This window comes from Ranitomeya imitator, chromosome 3, assembly GCF_032444005.1.
Source record: "Ranitomeya imitator isolate aRanImi1 chromosome 3, aRanImi1.pri, whole genome shotgun sequence".
Taxonomy (NCBI): domain Eukaryota; kingdom Metazoa; phylum Chordata; class Amphibia; order Anura; family Dendrobatidae; genus Ranitomeya; species Ranitomeya imitator.
Window position 1 is genome coordinate 320,840,965 of NC_091284.1, and position 23,562 is coordinate 320,864,526.

A 23,562-nucleotide genomic window follows, 5' to 3' on the forward strand; every position below is an offset into this window, starting at 1 on the left:
GAATGTGGACCGCTGAGATCACAGAGTGATTTCTCTCCGCCCAGAGTAGAATCAGTTTTACCTCCTGCATGCTTGCCTTGCTGCGGGTGCCCCCCTGGTGATTTATGCAGGCTACCGCTGTAGCGTTGTCCGACTGAATCCGGACAGGGCGACCCACCAGAAGATGGTGAAAACGTAACAAGGCTAGCCGGACCGCTCGAATCTCTAAGATATTGATGGGGAGTTCTGATTCCCGAGGAGACCAGCGTCCCTGAGCTTTGTGATGGAAGAACACTGCTCCCCAACCCAGGAGACTGGCATCTGTTGTGACCACTAGCCAATTGGTTGGGGGAAAGTGCTTCCCCCTGAGAAGAGATGAGCTGTTTAGCCACCAAGCAAGAGCCTGTCTGGTCTGAAAAGACAACCGAAAATTGCGGTTGAGAGAGAGAGGATTTTTGTTCCATGCTGATAGGATTGCACGTTGGAGGGGTCGAAGATGAAACTGTGCAAACGGAACCGCCTCTATGGTTGCAACCATCTTTCCTAACACCCTCATCCCGGACCGAACCGTATGAGGGTATGGTTGTAGAAGGTTCCTCACTTCCCGCCGAAGGGCTAGGACCTTGTCCTGGGGAAGGATAGTTAAGGCTTGAGAGGTGTCGAAGGTCATGCCTAAGAAAGATTTTTTGAGACGGCCGTAGAGATGACTTCCTTAAATTTACCAACCAACCTAGACGGGAAAGGGTGTCCAGAGTGATGTCGACATTTTCCTTGCAAGACTGAAATGTCGGACCCTTGATCAGCAGATCGTCTAGGTATGGCAAGACAACTATACCTTGGGAGTGCAGAATGGACACCACAGTCGACATGACTTTTGTGAACACCCTGGGAGCGGAAGCCAGTCCGAAAGGTAATGCCGTGAACTGGAAGTGGATTGTTTACGGCAAACCGGAGAAATCTTTGATGGAGCGGAAAGATGGGAATATGAAGATAAGCATCCTGAATGTCTACTGAGGCCAAAAATTCTCCCTTTTCCAGAGAGGCGATGACCGACCGCAGAGACTCCATCCGAAAGTGTCGAACGCGGACAAACTTGTTTAAGAGTTTGAGATCTAGAATAGGCCTCACTGCTCCATCCTTTTTGGGCACTACAAAAAGATTGGAATAAAAGCCCTGGAATCTTTCTTCCTTTGGAACAGGAGAAATGACACAGCTGATACGGAGATACTCTATGGAATTGAACAAGCTTTGACGAAGAGATTTGCACTTGGGAAGACGGGATGGGAAGAACCGGGGAGGAGGAAGGCAGACCAGCTCTATTTTGTAACCTGAAGATATGAGCTCTGCCACCCACTGGTCGTGGATTACCTGAAGCCAGACCTGGCGAAATAAAAGTAGACGTCCGCCTACCCTTTTGGAGATGCCCGGAAGAGGCCTCCAGTCACTTGGCCGAAAATCTTTGCGTCCTAGATCCTCTAGATCTAGAAGACTGGGGACGCATTTTTCCCCCCTGACTGGCCGAATAAGGGGTCCGACCGTCTCGGTCCTGATTGGGCCGACCCTGCGCAGGAGAACCTGATGCTGGTGCCCATCTGACATAGCGATAGGTTCTAAAGCGAGCCTGAAAATGGCGCCGAAAAGGCTGTCTGGCCCTCTGCTGAGGAAGGAATTTTCTTTTCCCTCCTGTGGAGTCAGAAATGAGCTGATCCAGCTTTTCTCCGAACAAACGACCACTCTGATACGGCAGGGATGTAACAGATTTCTTAGAGGTAGAATCAGCCCGCCAGGACCTTAACCAAAGGGCCCTTCTGATGGCAATAGCATTAGAAGCAGCCGAGGAAGCACAATCTGCCGCATCCAGAGATGCGTTAATCAGATAGCTACCGGCCATAGCTACCTGAGAAGACATTTCAGCCAATTCTGCTGACACATTACCTTCCTGGAGAGCCTTAGATAATGAGTCAGACCAAGATATCATAGCCCTGGCAACCCAGGTTGCCGCAAAAGAAGGAAAAAGTGCTGAGCTTGAGGCCTCAAAGACGGAACGAGCCAAGCTCTCTATAAGACGATCCGTAGGATCCTTAATCGATGAGCCATTAGGGAGAGATAGTAACGTGTTAGAGGCTAAACGGGACACTGGAGGATCTACAGAAGGATTTTCTGCCCAATCACTACAAAGTTCCGAAGCAAAAGGATACCTAGCCTTCAGAGCCCTTTGCCCTGAAAAGCGTTTGTCCGGGTGCTCCCTATTGCGTCGAATGAGGTCCTCGAACTCAGGATGAGAGGAAAAAACCCTAGGGGCCCGTTTAGACCGCTTAAATGAGACCTTATGATCAGAGGAAGAGACGAGCTCATCTTCTATCCCCAAAGACTGATTGACAGCTTCAATTAGGCTGTCTACTGACTCCTGAAACCCAGGTTTATCAAAATTAAGAGACCCTTCTGACTCGTAGTCAGTCTCAACTTCACCGCTTTCTGCAGGGGAAGGAGAGCGAGATACGGAACTCCAGGATGCGGAAGCACCTGAGTGCCTGGGAGACGCTTTGCGAATCCGCTTTCCATGCGTCTGTCGAGTGAGAGCGCGCCCCCTGCAGGCCGCAGACTCCTGAGACCCCGAGGCCCTCTCTGAGACAGGCGGATTACCGGTCCCAACCGCCGGGGTCTGCAGTGATTTGATCGCTTCAGTAAGGGACGCCATGGATTGTGACAAGGACGTGACCCATTCCGGAGGAGCTACCACAGCATCTGGCTGAGGGACCGGAGCTGGAGAGACTACTGGAGGACTGGCAGGGGGGGGCTCCTGGACATGTTCAGGGTCACAGGCCTCACAGAGGCGATTACTTTGGGCGTGCGGAAAAAGGGCACTACAAGATACACAACTGGTAAAAAGAACCGTGTGAGTCTTAACCCTTCTAGACATAATGATCCGTAATGCTATACCCAGGGCCAGAGACTGGGAAAAAAGGAATGCTTCAGCCAGATGGAGGGAGAAGCACTTACCCCAGTCCTGTGTCCCCACGAGTACCGAGATGGATCCTCAAAGCATGATGCTGAGCCCAAAAGCGCTGTCTTATATGCATAGCAGGCCTTAGGGGGGAGGGACCGCCAAACGATGCTGCGGCCTGGAGCAGGCCCGAAGCCGGGGCCTCAATTTTTCCCCCCTTAGAGCGAGGAGAGCCGGAACCGGAAGTGACGCGCCGGAAGGGGTGGAGCCCCACAGCGCGGTCCGATGGCCGGAAGTCCCGGTTCCAGGAAGCTGCTCCACGCCCGAAGCGGCCAGGCAGAGCCGATGCCTCTGGGAGAACAGCTGATCCTAACGCCGCGCGCCGCCGGACCACGCTGCAGCGTATCTGCGCCACAGCGTCGCCCGACATAACGCCACAGCGCCGGACAACGCCGCAGCGCCACAGATCCAACGCCCCAGCGCCGGATCACGCCGCAGCGCAGCAGTCCCAACGCAGCAGCACCGGACCACGCCGCAGCGCCGCCACACCAAGACGCCGGCCTCAGCAGCGCTGAAAAAAAAGGCACCGCACTCCCGGAGGCCACAGCCGCCGGACCCCGCAGGTAATGCCAGGAGCCCCCCCATCATACCGCACTATCGAGGGGTAGAACCAATGACGGTGCAGGAACCCTATCTCCATTATCCCCAGGATAAGGAGAGGGACCGTCCACCACCCCAGCTAACACCGCAGGGGTGTAGAATTCAGGGGGGAACACACGGACATCTTACAGCCTGGAGTCTAGGTACCCCAGGGTGGTCAGGGCTAAGTCCGGTGAAGAATCCCACGTCGCGGGGAAGGATACGTGGAGAAAATCGCACGTACTTGCCCGTTGATGGTTTGGGGAGATCGGACCCTCAAAAAGGTCCGTCGCCCCTTCAATTCAAAGATGTTGAAAAATCGGGTCCATCGATCCAGGACCCAGAGATGTGCCTCCTTGAGACACTAAGCATGAACTGGAGTCTCTGGTAGCCAGTGTCAGGGTGTATACGATGGAGGAGGAGCTAATATTTTTTTTTTTAAGTTTACTTAGTGTCAGCCTCCTGGCGGCAGAAGCATACACCCACAGTCCTGTGTCCCCCAATGAGGCGAAGGAGAAATACTGAGCAAATAACGTGTTAACGAGGTCTAATACAGGAGATCACACAGGTATATACTATATACAGGGGAGATGACACACAGATATATACTATATACAGGAGAGATGACACATAGGTATATACTATATAGAGGAGATGACATACAGGTATATACTATATACAGGAGGAGATGACATACACGTATATACTATATATAGGAGGAGATGACATACAGGTATATACTATATATAGGAGATGACACAGGAATATACTATATACAGGGGAGATGACACAGCAGGTATATACTATATACAGGGGAGATGACATACAGGTATATACTATATACAGGAGATGACATACAGGTGTATACTATATATAAGGGAGATGACAAACATGTATATACTGAGGTGAAAATGAGGTGTGAGGTGAAAATGAAAAGGTGTGAGTGCAAAATGAGAGGAGTGAGGGAAAATAGTGTAGTGATCGGAAAATGACAGATGTGAGGTCGAAATGACAAGTGTTAGGGGGGAATGAGAGGAGTGAGGGAGAAAATGAGAGATGTGAGGGGGAAAATTAAAGATGTGATTGGGAAAATGAGAGGCGTGATGGGAAAATAAGAGAAGTGACGTGCTATAACTAACCACAGATATTTACCATGCCCAGGCAACGCCGGGCTCTTCAGCTAGTATTATATAAATATATTATTTCTGTACATATGGTCAAACTATGTAAGTATGTATCTATAATGTCTCTTCAATCTATATGTGTATCTATATATATAATTGCCTAAGGGTTTTTCCGTCTGTCTGTCTGTCTGTCTGTCTGTCCTGGAAATCCCGGCTCTCTGATTGGTCGAGGCCGCCAGGCCTCGACCAATCAGAGACCGGCACAGCATCGACGTAGAAATCCCGCGTCTCTGATTGGTCGAGGCCGCGACCAATCAGCAACGGGCACAGCGACGATGTCATAAAGGACGTAGAAATCCCGCGTCTGATTGGTCGAGGCCGCCAGGCCTCGACCAATCAGCAACGGGCACAGCGATGATGATGTCATAATGGTTGCCATGGCGACGATGATGTCAAAGGTTGCCTCGACCAATCAGCGACGGTCAAAGTCTGCCGCGAATTCTGGAATTATCATTGTCCATATACTACGGGGACATGCATATTCTAGAATACCCGATGCGTTAGAATCGGGCCACAATCTAGTATATATATATGTGTATATATATATACTAGATTGTGGCCCGATTCTAACGCATCGGGTATTCTAGAATATGCATGTCCCCATAGTATATGGACAATGATGATTCCAGAATTCGCGGCAGATTGTGCCCGTCACTGATTGGTCGAGGCAACCTTTATGACATCATCGTCGCCATTGCAACCATTATGACATCTACGTCGATACTGTGCCCGTCGCTGAATCAGAGACGCGGGATGTCTACGTCCTTTATGACATCATTGTCGCTGTGCCCGTCGCTGATTGGTCGAGGCCTGGCGGCCTCGACCAATCAGAGATGCAGGATTTCTACGTCGATACTGTGCCCGTCGCTGATTGGTCGAGGCCGCCTGGCGGCCTCGACCAATCGGAGAGGCGGGATTTCCAGGACAGACAGACAGAAAGACAGAGACGGAAAAACCCTTAGGCAATTATATATATAGATGATTGTCTAAGCGTTTTTCCGTCTGTCTGTCTTTGTCTGTCCTGGAAATCCCGCGTCTCTGATTGGTCGAGGCCTGGCGGCCTCATCATCATCAGCAACGGGCACAGCGACAATGATGTCAAAGGATGTAGAAATCCCACATTTCTGATTCAGCGACGGGCACAGTATCGACGTAGATGTCATAATGGTTGCCATGGCGACGATTATGTCATAAAGGTTGCCTCGACCAATCAGTGACGGGCACAATCTGCCGCGAATTCTGGAATCATCATTGTCCATATACTACGGGGACATGCATATTCTAGAATACCCGATGCGTTAGAATCGGGCCACAGTCTAGTATATATATATGTAAGAGGGATTTCTACGTCCTTTATGACATCATCGTCACTGTGCCCGTTGCTGATTGGTCGAGGCCTGGCGGCCTCGACCAATCAGAGAGCCGGGATTTCCAGGACAGACAGACAGACAGACAGACGGAAAAACCCTTAGGCAATTATATATATACTAGATTGTGGCCCGATTCTAACGCATCGGGTATTCTAGAATATGCATGTCCCCGTAGTATATGGACAATGATGATTCCAGAATTCGCGGCAGACTGTGCCCGTCGCTGATTGGTCGAGGCAACCTTTATGACATCATCGTCGCCATGGCAACCATTATGACATCATCGTCGCTGTGCCCGTTGCTGATTGGTCGAGGCCTGGTGGCCCGATTCTAACGCATCGGGTATTCTAGAATATGCATGTCCCCGTAGTATATGGACAATGATGATTCCAGAATTCGCGGCAGACTGTGCCCGTCGCTGATTGGTCGAGGCAACCTTTATGACATTATCGTCGCCATGGCAACCATTATGACATCATCGTCGCTGTGCCCGTTGCTGATTGGTCGAGGCCTGGCGGCCTCGACCAATCGGAGACGCAGGATGTCTACGTCCTTTATGACATCTTCGTCGCTTTGCCCGTTGCTGATTGGTCGAGGCCGCCAGGCAGACTTTGACCGTCGCTGATTGGTCGAGGCAACCTTTGACATCATCGTCGCCATGGCAACCATTATGACATCATCGCTGTGCCCGTTGCTGATTGGTCGAGGCCTGGCGGCCTCGACCAATCAGACGCGGGATTTCTACGTCCTTTATGACATCATCGTCGCTGTGCCCGTTGCTGATTGGTCGCGGCCTCGATTAATCAGAGACGCGGGATTTCTACGTCGATGCTGTGCCGGTCTCTGATTGGTCGAGGCCTGGCGGCCTCGACCAATCAGAGAGCCGGGATTTCCAGGACAGACAGACAGACAGACAGACAGACGGAAAAACCCTTAGGCAATTATATATATAGATATGTCTAAAATCTACAAGGAGATAGATAGATATATATATATATATATATATATTATATATATATATATATATATATATATATACACATATATATACATACATACATATATGTATGTATGTATGCTGGAGAGCGGAATAGGAGGAAAGACCTATCATGTCATCAAAAGCTCCTACACCGAGAACCGCTGCAGCTTGAGTGTGAACTGTAAAAGAACGGCTTATTTCCAGCAGAGCCGCGGAGTCAGACAAGGCTGCAGCCTAAGTCCAACGCTCTTCAACATCAACAAGCTGGCTACCGCCATGGAATCCTCCTCAGCACCAGGTCTCACCCTCCACGACGCTCAGGTGAAATTCCTGCTGTATGCAGATGACCTGCTGCTGCTGTCACCAACAGAGAAAGGCCTTCAGGACAACCTGAAAATCCTAGAGAAATTCAGCTCCACCTGGGCTCTACCAGACAACCTAAAGAAAACCAACACCATGGTGTTCCAGAGGAGAAAGAAGATCAGACCAACACCCATCATTCGTCCTCAACAACTGCGACCTCACAAGAACGGACAAATATACCTACCCGGGCCTAGAGATTCACCGGTCAGGGAGCTTCAAACAAGCCATAGGGACCCTCAAAGACAAGGCCTGCAAAACCTTCTATGCCATCCGAAGGACACTCTACCATCTGAAGCCACCAGTGAGGGTCTGGCTAAAAATCTTTGACTCCATCATCGCCCCAATCCTCCTGTATGGCAGCGAAGTCTGGGGTCCTCACACCTACCCAGACTGGTCAAAGTGGGATTCCAGTCCAACAGAAATATTCCACCTGGAATTCTGCAAGCACCTTCTCCAGGTCCATCGGAGCACCTCCAACAGTGCTTGTCGGGCCGAGCTGGGCAGATTCCCTCTACACCTAACAGTTCTAAAGAGGGCGCTGTCATTCCGGGCTCACCTGCATAGGAGCAATCCAAGCTCCCATCACCATAAAGCCCTGATACATGTAGGTGAAACAGAAAAACCAGAACCCTCGGAACAGCCCAGCCAAACCCAACCGGACCAGAACACCAATCACAACAACCTGACAAAAGCCGGAATTAGGAAGATGGCAGACGAAGGCCAGGAGAGGTATGTCAGTGACTGGAAGAATGATATCATCAGCTCACAGAAACTGACCATGTACCGGAGCCTACAGAGAGACTACAGACTGGCCCCATATCTGGAGAAACTCCCGGACCCCAGAGACCGCAAGATCCTGAGCCGATATAGACTCAGTGCCCACAGTCTGGCCATCGAATGTGGCCGACACAGGCAGAGCTACAAGCCCAGGGAGTAAAGACTGTGCCAACACTGTGACCAGGAGGCCATAGAGGACGAAACCCACTTCCTGCTACACAGCTCCAAATACTCAGCAGTGAGGGACACTCACTTCAGGAGACTCTCACATCTCTTCCCAGACTTCATCACCATGAAGGAGGAAGAGAAAACATAGATCCTGCTGGGGGAAGAAGAGAGAGCAGTGGAGATAGCAGCGCGGTATGTGAGCGAATGTCATAGACTGCGAGAAAGAGAATTATGATGCCATGGACTATAGCCCCCACAATGGATCTGCCCCATCCACTTCCCCTATGCCATGGACTATAGCCCCCACCCTGGATCTGCCCCCATCCACCTCCCCTATGCCATGGACTATAGCCCCCACAATGGATCTGCCCCATCCACCTCCCCTATGCCATGGACTATAGCCCCCACAATGGATCTGCCCCATCCACCTCCCCCATGCCATGGACTATAACCCCCACAATGGATCTGCCCCCATCCACTTTCCCTACAGCTCCTACCCAACATCCCCACAGTCCCTATCCCTATTGCCATGTGTATTTGGTCCTGCCAATAAAGCTTCTTTGTATCTTGAATCATACATACATACATACTAATATATATATATATATATATATATATATATATATATATATATATATATATATATATATATATATATATATATATATATATATATATATATATATATATATATATATATATATATATATATATATATATATCGATGTCTCTGTCCACATGGATTAGAGCCAGAGGAGGAGATAGGGTAAACAGCCGTCCCATCCATCTCTTCAGCTGTTCACAAAAAATCCAGCCCAGTGAAAAGACAAATAAAGTCTCTCAGCATCTTTGACACTGTAGTTACAAATATGGGTTTCCATCACCAACTGTTTAAAGGGAAGGTGCCACCAGTTTTCTTGTAGTTTGTTTTTGTGTGAAATTAAGCTTAAAATAGTAAATAAAATGTATTAATGCAATGTCTGCAAACATTTCTATATGAAAAATCTACTATATAATTGTCTAAGGGTCACTTCCGTCTTTCTGTCTGTCTCACGATATTCATTGGTTGCGGCCTCTGTCTGTCATGGAATTCCAAGTCGCTCATTGGTCACGACAAAACAGCCACGACCAATCAGCGACGGGCACAGTCCGGAAGAAAATGGCCGCTCGTTACTCCCCGCAGTCAGTGCCCGGCGCCCGCATACTCCCCTCCAGTCACCGCTCACATAGGGTTAATGCCGGCGGTAACGGACCGCGTTATGCCACAGGTAACGCACTCCGTAACCGCTGCTATTAACCCTGTGCGTCCCCAACTTTTTACTACTGATGCTGCCTATGCGGCATCAATAGTAAAAAAAAGTAATGTTAAAAATAATTTAAAAAAAAAAAAAAACCTGCTATTCTCACTCTCCGTAGTCCACCGAGCCACTCGCGCCGGCCGCCATCTTCTGTTCCCAGCGATGCATTGCGAAATTACCCAGAAGACTTAGCTGTCTCGGGAGACCACGAAGTAATCTGGGTAATTTCGCAATGCATACTGGGAACGGAAGATGGCGGCAGCCGCGCGCCTATCGCCGGCGCTTCGGTGGATCCCAAGGGGTGAGTATAACTTTTTTATTTATTTTTTTTTTAACAGGGATATGGTGCCCACACTGCTATATACTGCGGGGGCTGTGTTTATATACTGCGTGGGCTGTGTGCGACGTACATACATATGCTAGAATACCCGATGCGTTAGAAACGGGCCACCATCTAGTATGAGAGATTATTTTAGGCTGGAGTCACAATCAGCGTAAGACAATACGGTCCGTATATTACGGCCGTAATACGCTGAAAAGTCCCCACAAAAGTGGTCCGTAGCTCCTCCGTAGGCAGGGTGTGTCAGCGTATTTTGCGCATGGCATCCTCCGTATGTGATCCGTATGGCATCCGTACTGCGTGTTTTTCTCGCAGGCTTGCAAAACCAACATACGGCTATACAAGGGATCCATGTGTAAAATAAAAAACAAAAAAAAAAAAAAACACATATACTGTGTGTACATATATATATATATATATATATATATATATATATATATATATATATATATATATATATATATATATATATATATATATATATATCAAAAAAAAGGAAGGCAGCACTCCAATAGATTATGAAGGTGAAAAAGCTGTGAAGTTTATTTCAGACCCACATCTCGCGACGTTTCGGCTCGCATTGAGCCTTTCTCAAGCCTATATATATATACTAGATTGTGGCCCGATTCTAACGCATCGGGTATTCTAGAATATGCATGTCCCCGTAGTACTGTATATGGACAATGATGATTCCAGAACTTGCGGCAGACTGTGCTCGTCGCTGATTGGTCGAGGCAACCTTTTTGACATCGTCGCCATGGCAACCATTATGACATCTACGTCGATACTGTGCCCGTCGCTGAATCAGAAACGCTGGATGTCTACGTCCTTTATGACATCGTCGCTGTGCTCGTCTGGCGGCCTCGAACAATCAGAGATGCGGGATTTCCAGGACAGACAGACAGACGGAAAAACCCTTAGACAAATACATATATACTAGATTGTGGCCCGATTCTAACGCATCGGTTATTCTAGAATATGCATGTCCCCGTAGTATATGGACAATGATGATTCCTGAACTCGCGGCAGACTGTGCCCGTCGCTGATTGGTCGAAGGCAACCTTTATGACATAGTCGCCATGGCAACCATTATGACATCATCGTCGCTGTGCCCGTTGCTGATTGTTCGAGGCCTGGCAGCCTCGACCAATCAGAGAGCCGGGATTTCCAGGACAGACAGACAGACAGACAGACAGACAGAAAGACAGACGGAAAAACCCTTAGGCAATTATATATATAGACTAGATGGCGGCCCGATTCTAACGCATCGGGTATTCTAGAATATGCATGTCCCCGAAGTATATGGACAATGATGATTCCAGAATTCGCGGCACACTGTGCCCGTCGCTGATTGGTCGAGGCAACCATTATGACATCTACATCAATACTGTGCCCGTCGCTGAATCAGAAACGTGAGATGTCTACGTCCTTTATGACATCATCGTCGCTGTGCCCGTTGCTGATTGGTCGAGGCCTGGCGGCCTCGACCAATCAGAGAGCCGGGATTTCCAGGACAGACAGACAGACAGACAGACAGACAGACAGACGGAAAAACCCTTAGACAATTATATATATATAGACTAGATTGTGGCCCGATTCTAACGCATCGGGTATTCTAGAATATGCATGTCCCCATAGTATACGGACAATGATGATTCCAGAATTCGCGGCAGACTGTGCCCGTCGCTGATTGGTCGAGGCAACCTTTATGACATCATCATCGCCATGCTGTGCCGGTCTCTGATTGGTTGAGGCCTGGTGGCCTCGACCAATCAGAGAGCAGGGATTTCCAGGACAGACAGACAGACGGAAAAAAACCCTTAGACAATTAGATAGAGAGAGAGAGAGAGAGAGAGAGAGAGAGAGAGAGAGAGAGAGAGAGAGAGAGAGAGAGATAGATCGATAGATAGATCGATAGAGATATATATATATATATATATAAGCCAGATTACTCACCGGTAATACTCTTTTAGTGAGTCCACGACAGCACCCTACAGGAGAGAGGGATCCGCCCCACAGGAACAGGAAACCTACAGAAAGATAAAAGGGGGCGGTCCGCCTTTCCTCCTCAGTTTTGATTTCAGAGTACCCGGAGGACCGCCAGTATTAGGCAAATATAGTTTATTTCATTTTCAAACTTATTTGCTCATGTATGATTAAAAGAATTTTACTCAATAGTAAGTACTATATTAATATAGGGAGGGATGTAAGAGGGTGCCGTCGTGGACTCACTAAAAGAGTATTACCGGTGAGTAATCCGGCTTTTTACCCCTCGCCACGACAGCACCCTACAGGAGATCTTTCAGAGACCATCACCTAGGGGGGGACCACCGTGCTGAGGACAGTCCTGCCAAAGTCTAGGTCAGAAGTTGACGATAGGTCAAGCCTATAGTGGTTATAGAAAGTAGAAGGATCTGACCAAGTTGCCGCCTTACATATGGTTTCTATTGGGACATCTCCTCTTTCGGCCCAGGAGGATGCCATAGCTCTGGTAGAGTGTGCCGTTATGCCTTCCGGAGGGTTTTCTTTCCTCGCGGAATAAGCCAGTGTGATAGACTCCCTGATCCACCGGGATAAGGTGCTTTTTGTGACTGCATGACCCTTCTTGTGACCCTGAAAGGATATAAACAGAGCCCTACACTGTCGCCAGCTACTGGTCCTTTCAATGTATTTTAAAACTACTCTTAACATCTAGAGTGTGATATTTACATTCCTCAGGAGTGGAAGGGTTACTGAAAAAGGTGGGTAGGACTATTTCTTGTGACCTATGGAATTTCTTCGCTACCTTGGGGAGATAGGAAGGGTCTAATTTAAGAATCAACTTATCCTGAAAAGTTAGCAGGAAAGGTGGATCTATAGAAAGAGCTTGGATGTCACTGATTCTCCTGGCTGAAGTCAGTGCTACCAAGAGGACAGTTTTAAGTGATAAATATTTAATGGATACTGAATCTATTGGTTCAAATGGAAAGTCTGTTAGGGCTTGTAGAACTAAATTTAGATCCCAGGGTGGAATTCTAGGTATATTAACAGGATTTATCCTTTCACAAGCCATGATAAATCGGGATACCCATCTATTTCCTACAATATTATGGCCATAGAGGGCTCCCAGTGCTGATACATGAACTTTTAACGTATTTACAGCTAAACCTAGTTCCCTCCCTTTTTGAAGGAATTCCAATATAGATTGTACTGGAATTTCTGATGTGTTGGGAGATTTATGGAACTGTAGGAATTTTTTCCCAGATTTTTGTATCAATTTTTGTGGTAGAGCGTTTTCTACTTTGGAGGAGTGTGTCAATTAGTCCCTCGGAAAATCCCCTTAATTTTAGCATCTGCCTCTCAAATTCCAGGCCGTCAGATGGAGATTGTCCACCTGGGGGTGGAGAAACGGACCCTGGAAGAGAAGGTTGGGTGTCGAGGGGAGGACCCAAGGGTCCGAAACCGACATGGCTTGTAGGCATGAGAACCATGGCCTTTTGGGCCAGAATGGTGCTATTAGTACAACTCTCGCTCCATCCTCCCTGATCTTCCGAATAACCTGTGGTAACAATATTATCGGAGGGAAGGCGTACGCTAGACTGTATTGCCAAGGGGTTTGGAAAGCGTCTAGAATGTCCGGATGATCTGCTAACGATAGGGATGCAAATTTCTGGACTTGCCTGTTTTTTCTCGTGGCGAAGAGGTCTATTTGCGGACAACCCCATAGGGATACTATCCGTTGGAAGATATGATGGTTTAGGCACCACTCTCCCTGCCTTAGGGTATGTCGACTTAAGAAGTCTGCCTGCTGGTTGTTTTTCCCCCTTATGTGAACTGCAGTGAGGGATAATAGATGTTTTTCTGCCAAATCCAGAATTTTCCCAGCGGAAGACAGAGTCTCTGATTGAGTACCTTCTTGTCTGTTTATATAAGCCACTGTGGTGGTGTTGTCGGAAAGGATTCGAACGTCTTTTCCCCGGAAATGTGGGAGAAAATGACATAAGGCGTATCTTACTGCATTTAGTTCTTTCAGATTAGATGAGTTGTGGCATTCTTCAGTGTCCCATAACCCTTGGCAAAAATCATTTCCCATATGAGCGCCCCATCCATGAGGACTGGCGTCAGTGGTTATAATATGAGATGGTGTTATTACCCATGGAACACCACTCATCAAATGGTTAGAATCCAGCCACCACGTTAAAGAACATAAAACTTCCTGGGACAACGTTATCTTTGCATTTAAGCTAAGTAGCCGTCTTTCCTCTTGGAGGATTTGGTGCTGCAGTGTCCTGGTATGGTATTGTGCCCACTGGACTGCAGGTATACAGGAAATAAGAGATCCCAGTAATGACATGGCTTTTCTTAGGGTCATGTGAGGATTATTTATTGCTGTTGTGACTTTATGTCTGATGAGTGAGATTTTTACCTGAGGGAGCAGACATTTTTGAGTTATGGAGTCTAGATGGAACCCCAGAAATGCTTGAAGTGACAGTGGAGTCAGTCTGGATTTGTCGATATTGATTATCCAACCTAGATCCTGTAGAGATGAAACTTGCATGAGCTAAACGGTCAGCACACTGAGAAACTGAATTTCCGATGACTAAAAAGTCATCTAAGTAGGGCACAATTAATGTCTCTTTTTGAGAAGATAAGCCATCACCTCTAGAATCACTTTGGTGAAAATCCTTGGCGCTGTAGAAAGGCCGAAGGGCATGGCTGCATACTGGAAATGACAAATCTTGCCTTTGATTGCCACCGCTACCCTGAAGAACTTCTGGTATCTGTCATGAATAGGGAGATGGTAGTAAGCATCTTTTAGATCAATGCCCCCCATCATACAGTTTGGAAAGAGTAACTTTATGGTGGATTTTATAGACTCCATTTTAAATGTATCATTTTTAATAAATGAATTAAGCTTTTTGAGGTTTAGGATTGTTCTGAATGAACCATCGGGTTTGGAAATTAAGAATAGAGGAGAATAGAATCCCCTACCTTCCTGTCCTTCCGGAACTTGGACTAAAACCCCTTTTGATAATAGGGTTTGGATTTCACTCTCGAGGGCCTCCTGTTGTATAGGCGAGCTGAGAGATGTTATAATATATGATTCGTGGGGAAAGCGAGAGAATTGTAATTTTATTCCATCTCTGATTATATTTAAAATCCACGAACTAGTTGTAATATTTTCCCACTGGGGAGTGAAAAATTTTAATCTGCCCCCTACTAGAATGGTTATATCCTCAGAATTTGCTGTCTTTTGGGGGGTTGGGTCTTCTGAACATGGTACCTCTTTGTTTATCTTCCTTAGGGAACCATGTTGCCGACCTGTCCGTCTGCCTTCTCTTGCCGAATGGCCTTCTCTTAAAGGCTCTCCTATAAAAGGCAATAGAGGTATCAGGAAAAGCCTTTTTCCTGTCTTTTGCCTTCTTGAGTATGTCGTCTAAGGTTTTTCCAAAGAGGAACTCACCCTCACATGGGATTGCGCATATCTTAGATTTTGATTGTGCGTCCCCTCTCCAGCTTTTCATCCATAACGCCCGTCTTGCATTGTTTACCAGACCTGCGGATCTAGCTGCTAGGCGGAGAGAATCTGCAGACGCGTCCGCCATAAAGGCTGCTGCACCTCGTATTAAGGGAATAGCAGCTCGTAATTTTTCTCGTGACATTTTATTCTCAATGCTTTGGTCTAGTTGGTCAATCCAGATGAGCATTGACCTGGCGGTACAAGTGCTCGCTATTGCTGGCTTAAATATGCCTGTAGTTGCCTCCCAGGATCTTTTAAGGGACGACTCGGCTTTGCGATCTAGAGGGTCTGAGAGTAACCCCGCGTCTTCAACAGGCAATGTGGACGGCTTAGAGGTAGAGGCAACAGCTGCGTCAACCTTAGGGATTTTGGTCCACGTAAGTAACTCATCGTCACTAAACGGGTATTTCTGTTTTGACGCCGAGGGCAAAAAACTTCTCTGATCTTGTTTCTCCCATTCTCTTTTTATTAATGCCTTCACTGCTGGAATGACTGGAAAGCATTTCCTTTTCCTCTCCGCCAAACCCGCAAACATTATATCTTGCGTGGTTTGTGCGCCCTTTGTTTCCTCACACCCCATAGTGTCTCTTATTGATCTCACTAGATTATCCACACTATCTAAGGGGAAACATGAACGTCCCTCAATTTCTGAAGATGATGATGATGATGATGATGAAGAGGCTATAGAGATATCTGAGAGTACGGCTTGCTCACTATCAGAGTCTGATAAAGGTGTTGGCTTTTTGGATTTACTTTTTTGTGGTTTATCCTATGACATAGCCTTTAACTCCTCTCTTATAATGGCGCGTAAGTCCGTAATAGACACCGCTGCTCCTTGTGTGGTTTCTGCTATACAATCTTTGCAGAGTTTTTTGGGGTATGAGTCTGGTAGGGGCTGGCTACATAAGGCGCATTCTTTATGTTTGGTTTTTTGTCGTTTTTTGGCCTGATCCAGATAAGACATAGCGAGAGGAGAAAGAGACAGAAAGGAGGGGAGACGGCGTCAGCTTAATAGGCAGAGTTATAAACTCACCCAGTGAAGCTTTCTATTACCGGATCAGACGGCCGAGATCCTTTGGATTTATCCACTGTGTCGCTCTTTCGACCGGCATCTGATGATCCTCTGCTGGAGCGGTCCTTGGAGGGAACTGAGTCTCCTGCTGCAGGATCCATGGCACCTGGAGATGACATCTTGCATCGCAGGTAACAGTGGTTAGCCAGTTTAAAGAGCGCATTTTTTTTTTTTTTTTTTTTAAGCGGTACTGCGCATGCGCGAACTCGCGCTACTCCCACCGCTGATCTCGGCCTGCTTACCCCGGAAGTTTAGCATGTACTTCCGGGGTGAACTTACTAATGGCGGTCAGCGTGCGCGGAGCGGCCTCCAGTCCCCGGACCGCCATGCAGGAAGCTCCTCTCACTCACCCCTTCTGCCGGGCGAGGAACTCCGACGCTGAAGCCGCCGCATAATGCAGATGCCGGGCGGCTTTCTCCGGACCCGGCCATCTGTATGCCTCCCAGACGAGGAGGGAGCCGTCTAGCGGAACTCCCCCGACGCTGCTTCCAGGCTGCAGCCCCTGCCGTTCCGAAGAGACTGCACAGGCGGCGTGCATGCCCAGGTATTTCTGTAGCTTCTAGAGTCCTGTCGTTCCCGCAGGAACAGGAAACCTGTGGGGCAGATCCTTCTCTCCTGTAGGGTGCTGTCGTGGCGAGGGGTAAAATAAATATATATATATATATATATATATATATATATATATATATATATATATATATATATATATATATATATATATATATATATATAGTCAGTAGACACATATGTATATATATTATTACTTCATACAGCGCTAGATAGCTTTAAAGCCGGTAATTCAATTACCGGCTTTGCTATCTCCTTCCTAAACCCAACATGATATGAGACATGGTTTACATACAGTAAACCATCTCATATCACTTTTTTTTTGCATATTCCACACTACTAATGTTAGTAGTGTGTATATGCAAAATTTGGCCGTTCTATTAAATTAAAGGGTTAAATTGCGGAAAAAAATTGGCGTGGGCTCCCACCCAATTTTCTCCGCCAGAGTAGTAAAGCCAGTGACTGAGGGCAGATATTAATATCCTGGAGAGGGTCCATGGTTATTGGCCCCCCCCTGGCTAAAAACATCTGCCCCCAGCCACCCCAGAAAAGGCACATCTGGAAGATGCGCCTATTCTGGCACTTGGCCACTCTCCCCATTCCCGTGTAGCGGTGGGATATGTGTGGTCTGTACCCTGTGGTCGGCGCTCATAGCACACCTGCATTTCTGCTGCATAACAGCGATCTGATGATCGCTGCTATGTAGCAGTGCCGATCGCGTTGTGCCAGCTTCTAGCCTCCTATGGAGGCTACTGAAGCATGGCAAAAGTAAAAAAAAAAAAAAAAAGTAAAAAAAAAAATGTGAAAAAAAAATATATATATAAAAGTTTAAATTATCCCCTTTTGCCCCATTCAAAATAAATCAATTAAAAAAAAAAAAAAACCTACACATATTTGGTATCACCGCGTTCAGAATAGCCCAATCTATCAATTAAAAAAAAGGATTAACCTGATCACTAAACGGCGTAGCGAGAAAAAAAATTCGAAACGGCAGAATTACATTTTTTTTGGTCGCCGCGACATTGCATTAAAATGCATTAAAAACACCAGCTCAGCATGCAAAAAATAAGCCCTCACCCGACCCCAGATCATGAAAAATGGAGACGCTACAGGTATCGGGAAATGGCACAATTTCTTTTTTTTTTTGTTTTTTTTTTTTTTTGTAGCAAAGTTTGGAATTTTTTTTCACCACTTAGATAAAAGAGAACCTAGCCATGTTTGGTGTTTATGAACTCGTACTAACCTGTAGAATCATAATGGCTGGTCAGTTTTAGCATTTAGTGAACCTAGTAAAAAAAAGCCAATCAAAAAACAAGTGTGGGATTGCACTTTTTTTGCAATTTTACGGCACTTGGAATTTTTTTTCTAGAAAAAGACATGCTAAAACAAATTATGTCGTTCAAAAGTACAACTTGTTTAGCAAAAAATAAGCCCTCACATGGCCATATTGACGGAAAAATAAAGTTATGGCTCTGGGAAGAAGGGGAGCAAAAAACGAACACGGAAAAACGGAAAATCCCAAGGTCATGAAGGGGTTAATACTGGCCAAATTACACCTATCATTTGGGAAACACAAGGCCGTCCTCAGAGGGGAAGTTATTTCATTAAGCTCACATATTAAAAAACAGAGACAAAAGAAATTCTGTCTCTTCTTCATCAAATTAATATATCAAAACATATTCATAAAACCACTTGATCGATTGAGTCTCACCAGGAACTTATTTCCCTCCGCAATAAACTCAAAGACTTGTTAAAAGTGAAATCAGCCAAACTGTTCATGTACTGCAGACATCGCTTCTACATGCATGGTAAATGAAGCCACAAGCTCACTACACAGATGCTTAAACAGCAAAAAGAGTGGAAATTTATACAAAGTATCCTTACTAAGACAAACAGGAGGGTTGTGGACTCCAAGGCGAGTGCTGAGACTTTTCACCAATATTATGAATCCCTTTATAATTTGTCCCCCTCTGATGACATGAAGGACTGTTCAACGGCCACAACCAAAATTCAAAATTTCTTGGCTCCTCTCTCCCTTCCAACAATCTCCTCTAAAGACTGTAATGCACTTCTTGCTAAAGTTACGCTAAAAGAAGTGGAAGACACATTAAAAATTACCCCCAGTGGTAAAGCTCCTGGTCCGGACGATTTCCTGGTAGGCTACTATAAAAAAAAAAATTTCTGAGGAAATTTTGGAATCTCCAACTAAAGTTTCTCCTTCAGTAAACAATAAGATGACCCAGTTATATATTATATACCAGACATATTTGACCCCGACACGACTTTTCAAAATGGGTCGCCTCCTCTCGTCAGATTGTTTACGGTGTCGTACACATGATGCAGATTTTATTCACATGATTTGGAGGTGCCCGGTAGTTCTACATTACTGGAAAGAGGTGACGACACTACTAACATCTTTATTGTCGATTCCTGTCCCACTTGAGCCATTGACCTGTTTATTCGGGGTATGGGATGCGGAAACGTGGGATCACTATACTGGGATCTTCCTTCGTGAGACACTCTTCATGGCACGGAAGGTGTTGGCATTAAGATGGATGGGTGGTTCCCCCCCGACTCTTAGAGCTTGGATGGATTTGGTGAATTCGATTATCCCGTATGAAAAAACACTATACCAAAATAGAGGATGTCCAGGTAAATTTGAAAAGATCTGGGGTAGATGGAACTCCTCTTATCATACTATATAATCTATACTGGCTAGATGTGTGTGCGGGGAGATGGATGGGTGGTTTCGGGGACATCGTTTGCAGAGCAGGATTTGCGTATGATTTTCCTTTTGGCGACTTACTATAGATGGTTAAAGTAGTTAAAGTTAATAATAGGTATTTCATAAGGTACTAGTGACTTAACATGCACAATGTATTACCCCTGTAAATTTTGGATAGGATATATCTCTGTAATTATCTGTATCCTGTGGTATAACTGACAATGACAAATGCAATCTGTGTAATGTTTGTTTTATTCTGAAATTAATAAACGAATTTTAAAAAAAAAAAAAATTTCTGAAATTCTCCTTCCCCACCTAGTAAATCTCTTTAATTCCTTCTTTGAAGGGAAGATCCCACCTCGTCAGGCGTTGGAAGCTTACATTGCCATTATACCAAAAGAGGGGAAAGACGACAGCCTATGCAGCAACTATCATCCCATTTCGTTACTTAACACCAATCTAAAATTGTGGGCTAAGATACTGGCCTCAAGAATCAATGGAGTTCTGGGTGAGATTATTCACCCCGATCAAGTGGGCTTTGTGAAAAGTCGTGAGGGCACAGACAACTCAGTTAAGATCCTCCACGTCATTTCTTATGCAAGGAGAACTAAACGCCACTAACTATCCTGTCAACAGACGCCGAAAACGCGTTTGACAGGATCAGTTGGCAATACATGGTCTGCACATTGCAAAAATTAGCTTTCCCGCCCCCTTTCATAGAAGCTATCATGTCCCTTTACGTGGACCCAACTGCCAGAGTCAGGTTAAATGGGATCTTCTCAGAACCCTTTGAAATACGAAATGGCACTAGGCAAGGCTGTCCTCTTTCTCCTGCCCTCTTCATCATTGTAATGGAGACCCTGATAGAGAAGATAAGACAAGACACTGACATTAGAGGCCTTGTAGTTGGTAAGATAGAGGTCAAAGCGGCTGCATTCGCTGATGACCTTTTACTTTTAACCACTAACCCAAAATCATCTTTTCCCAAGACTTATGGCTGTTCGCCGAATTTGGAGAAATCTCTAATTTTAAAATAAACATGAACAAATCAGAAGCTTTAAATGTCTCGGCAAACATTTCAGATATTTCGGTACTGAAAAAAGACACTTCCTTCAATTGGCCCTTGGAAAAATTGAAATACCTCGGAATCTATTTAACGGCAGACCCTTCCTCCCTTTACAAATATAACTATATCCTCCCTCTTAGCTAACCTACAAATGGACTTAAAGGGAAGGTACCGCGTTTGTAGGTCATTAATAAATCACTGCAATGTAGCATAACATGCTGCTATAAGCAAGTTTGAAATGCATGTGAAACAGATTTCATGTGTTATATGAGTTTAAAGATTGCACTGGGGGCTGACATCTTGGTTTTGCAGCAGTAGCAGGGCACTATCAGTGTCAGATTACGGCACCCCATGGACATAGGAGATAATAGACCAGCGCTGACCCTATCTGTAACATTGCAACAGCATTAGCAGTGAGCTGGGCACGCCTCTGTGGGCTGCACAATTCACTGCTGTAGGTGTGACTGGCCGCCATTTTATTATAGCCCTGTGCTCTCTATCACAGGACAGAAGAAGGCCTCACTGCTCCTCTGTACTCCAAGCAGGCACACATCCTCTGCTCTCACAGGCTGCCCTGTGTGCTTCTCCTGCTGTGTCTCCCCCTCCCCCTCACACACAGTCCCTGTGATCTCCCATAAGCTGCACTCACAGCCTACAGAGAGGGAGGTGACACCTGGAGAGAGAGAGCAGGGCAGCCTACAGGACAGGGATTAAGGTGGGGGAAGGGGGATGGCAAGAATGTTATTCACAAAAAATGCTGCTGAGCCCACTGTGTTCTGCTCCTCTGGAAACAAGCTGTGTTTCTGATGCAGTAACTGCTGGTGATAGCCGATCACAGGGCAATCACACACAAAATGGTGCTGCCCTGTGATGCTGCTCTTCATTCTGCCCCAGGGATATTAGACCACCCAAAAGGGGAGGGAAATGGTGATGTCAGCAGTTACTGCCCCAATTTTTTTTGCTGCTAAATCTTACTATAGCTGCTTGAGGTCTAAATCGGAAAATGCTCCCCCTAGTGGTAAATATGTATATTTGTAGAAAAATATATAATATTTTTCATATAGAAATGTTTGCAAACATCATTAATACATTTTAATTACTATTTTAAGCTTAATTTCACACAAAAAACAAAATACAAGAAAACTGGTGGCACCTTCCCTTTAAAGAAGTATGACCTACCATATTTATCTTGGATAGGAAGGATCAACGTCATAAAATCTTATATTTTCCCAAAGATTTTTTACATCATGAACATGGTACCTATAACTCTCCCTAACTCTTATTTTCCTCTTGGTTAACCAATTGGTTTCTCAATTTGTGGGGAAACACAAAAAAGCTAGACTTCCTCTAAAAATTCTCTCTCTGCCCAGAGGCAGGGGTGGTCTCGGCCTGCCTGACTTCAGCACTTATCACAAAGCAATCCACCTTGCCAGATGGATAAACTTATTAAAACCTAACCCGGATAAGCTAAACACACAACTCGAACTATCTCTGATGGGAAATGAGGCCGACCTTTACCTCTGGACATCTGTTACCCCCCCAAAACAAAAACTAGACGACATAACCCATAACACCTTATCTATTAGACGTGCCCTTATCCCAAACAGTCTTCCATGCTGCTTTTTTCTTGATAGTATTCCGCTCAAAGTCATCCCCTGGCTAACGGACCCTAACTGTGAAGATGCTTTTGGACTTTAGGAATCCCTGCATAATGTCACAATTTCCCAATATCTGTCCAAACAGATTCCTTGCATCGACAATTGGCCGACCAATGCTGCAAAACAACCCTCCAACTTCCTTCAGAAGAGCCATATACACCACATCATGTCAAAATTCAAATCAGTTGAGAGACAATCCCCTGATTTGCTCTGGCTTGAATTTTTGGTTAGATTGAAACTGCCAATTACTAGACTGGTCTCTAAATGATATGCAAACCTCCTCAAAACCCCAAACAAATTTAAACCTCTGTCTCTTCTTGGGAGTCGGAGTTAAAGATTACATTATCCCCCAAGAATCTCAACAGGTACTTGCTAACTCTCACGGGTTCTCTAAATGTATCTTACTACAAGAAAACGCATTCAAAATTCTCTCTAGGTGGTAAAGAACTACGGAGCGATTGTTCCACTTAGGGCCAACAGATTTCCCACTGTGTTCGAGATGGTCCCAATCCATAGGTACTTTATTACATATTTTTTGGCTTTGCCCAAGATTATTACAATTCTGGACTGACAAATAAATCTCTACATAGTATGGGTCTAATGAAGCGAGATCTAACTCCCCAAGATGTATTACTTTCCCTTCCCTCATCTACTTTTAATCCAGGGAAACACGAGTTGTTCCCCATCTTATTGGCAGCCGCTAAACACCTGATTTCTACACATTGGAGGCAACCAACTCCTCCAACGCTGAAAGAATGGACTCTTAAGGTTCAAGACTTGTACCGCTTTGAAGAACTCTCGTTGGGAAACGCGCACCCATGAGAAGTTTCAAACCTCTTGGCTTCCCTGGATTAAATTTTCATCCCCTCCAACAGGGCTTGGATGATCTTCCCTCCGACACACATCTTTGTCTCTGTCGGAGTACTTTGCTTG

General features: G+C 45.9%; 2 protein-coding genes across 4 annotated transcripts in view; both read right to left on the reverse strand.

Moving 5' to 3' along the window:
• Window positions 1-23,562, reverse strand: part of EYA3 (EYA transcriptional coactivator and phosphatase 3) — a 317,510-nt gene that overhangs the window by 144,580 nt on the left and 149,368 nt on the right. The gene's annotated exons all lie outside the window — the stretch shown is intronic.
• Window positions 12,017-16,522, reverse strand: LOC138669842 (uncharacterized). The gene is made up of 2 exons (XM_069756646.1): window positions 15,485-16,522; window positions 12,017-15,390 (listed from the first exon to the last, which is right to left on the reverse strand). The coding sequence occupies exons 1-2, from the start codon at window positions 16,119-16,121 to the stop codon at window positions 14,648-14,650; spliced, it is 1,380 nt and encodes a 459-aa protein (XP_069612747.1). The 5' UTR covers window positions 16,122-16,522; the 3' UTR covers window positions 12,017-14,647.

Coding starts and splice junctions, on each gene's coding strand:
- LOC138669842 (XM_069756646.1), bottom strand. CDS start 16,121: ATGGGGTGTGAGGAAACAAAGGGCGCACAAACCACGCAAGATATAATG. Junction 15,391..15,484: donor ATGCGCAATCCCATGTGAGG/GTGAGTTCCTCT, acceptor TGCCTTTTATAG/GAGAGCCTTTAAGAGAAGGC.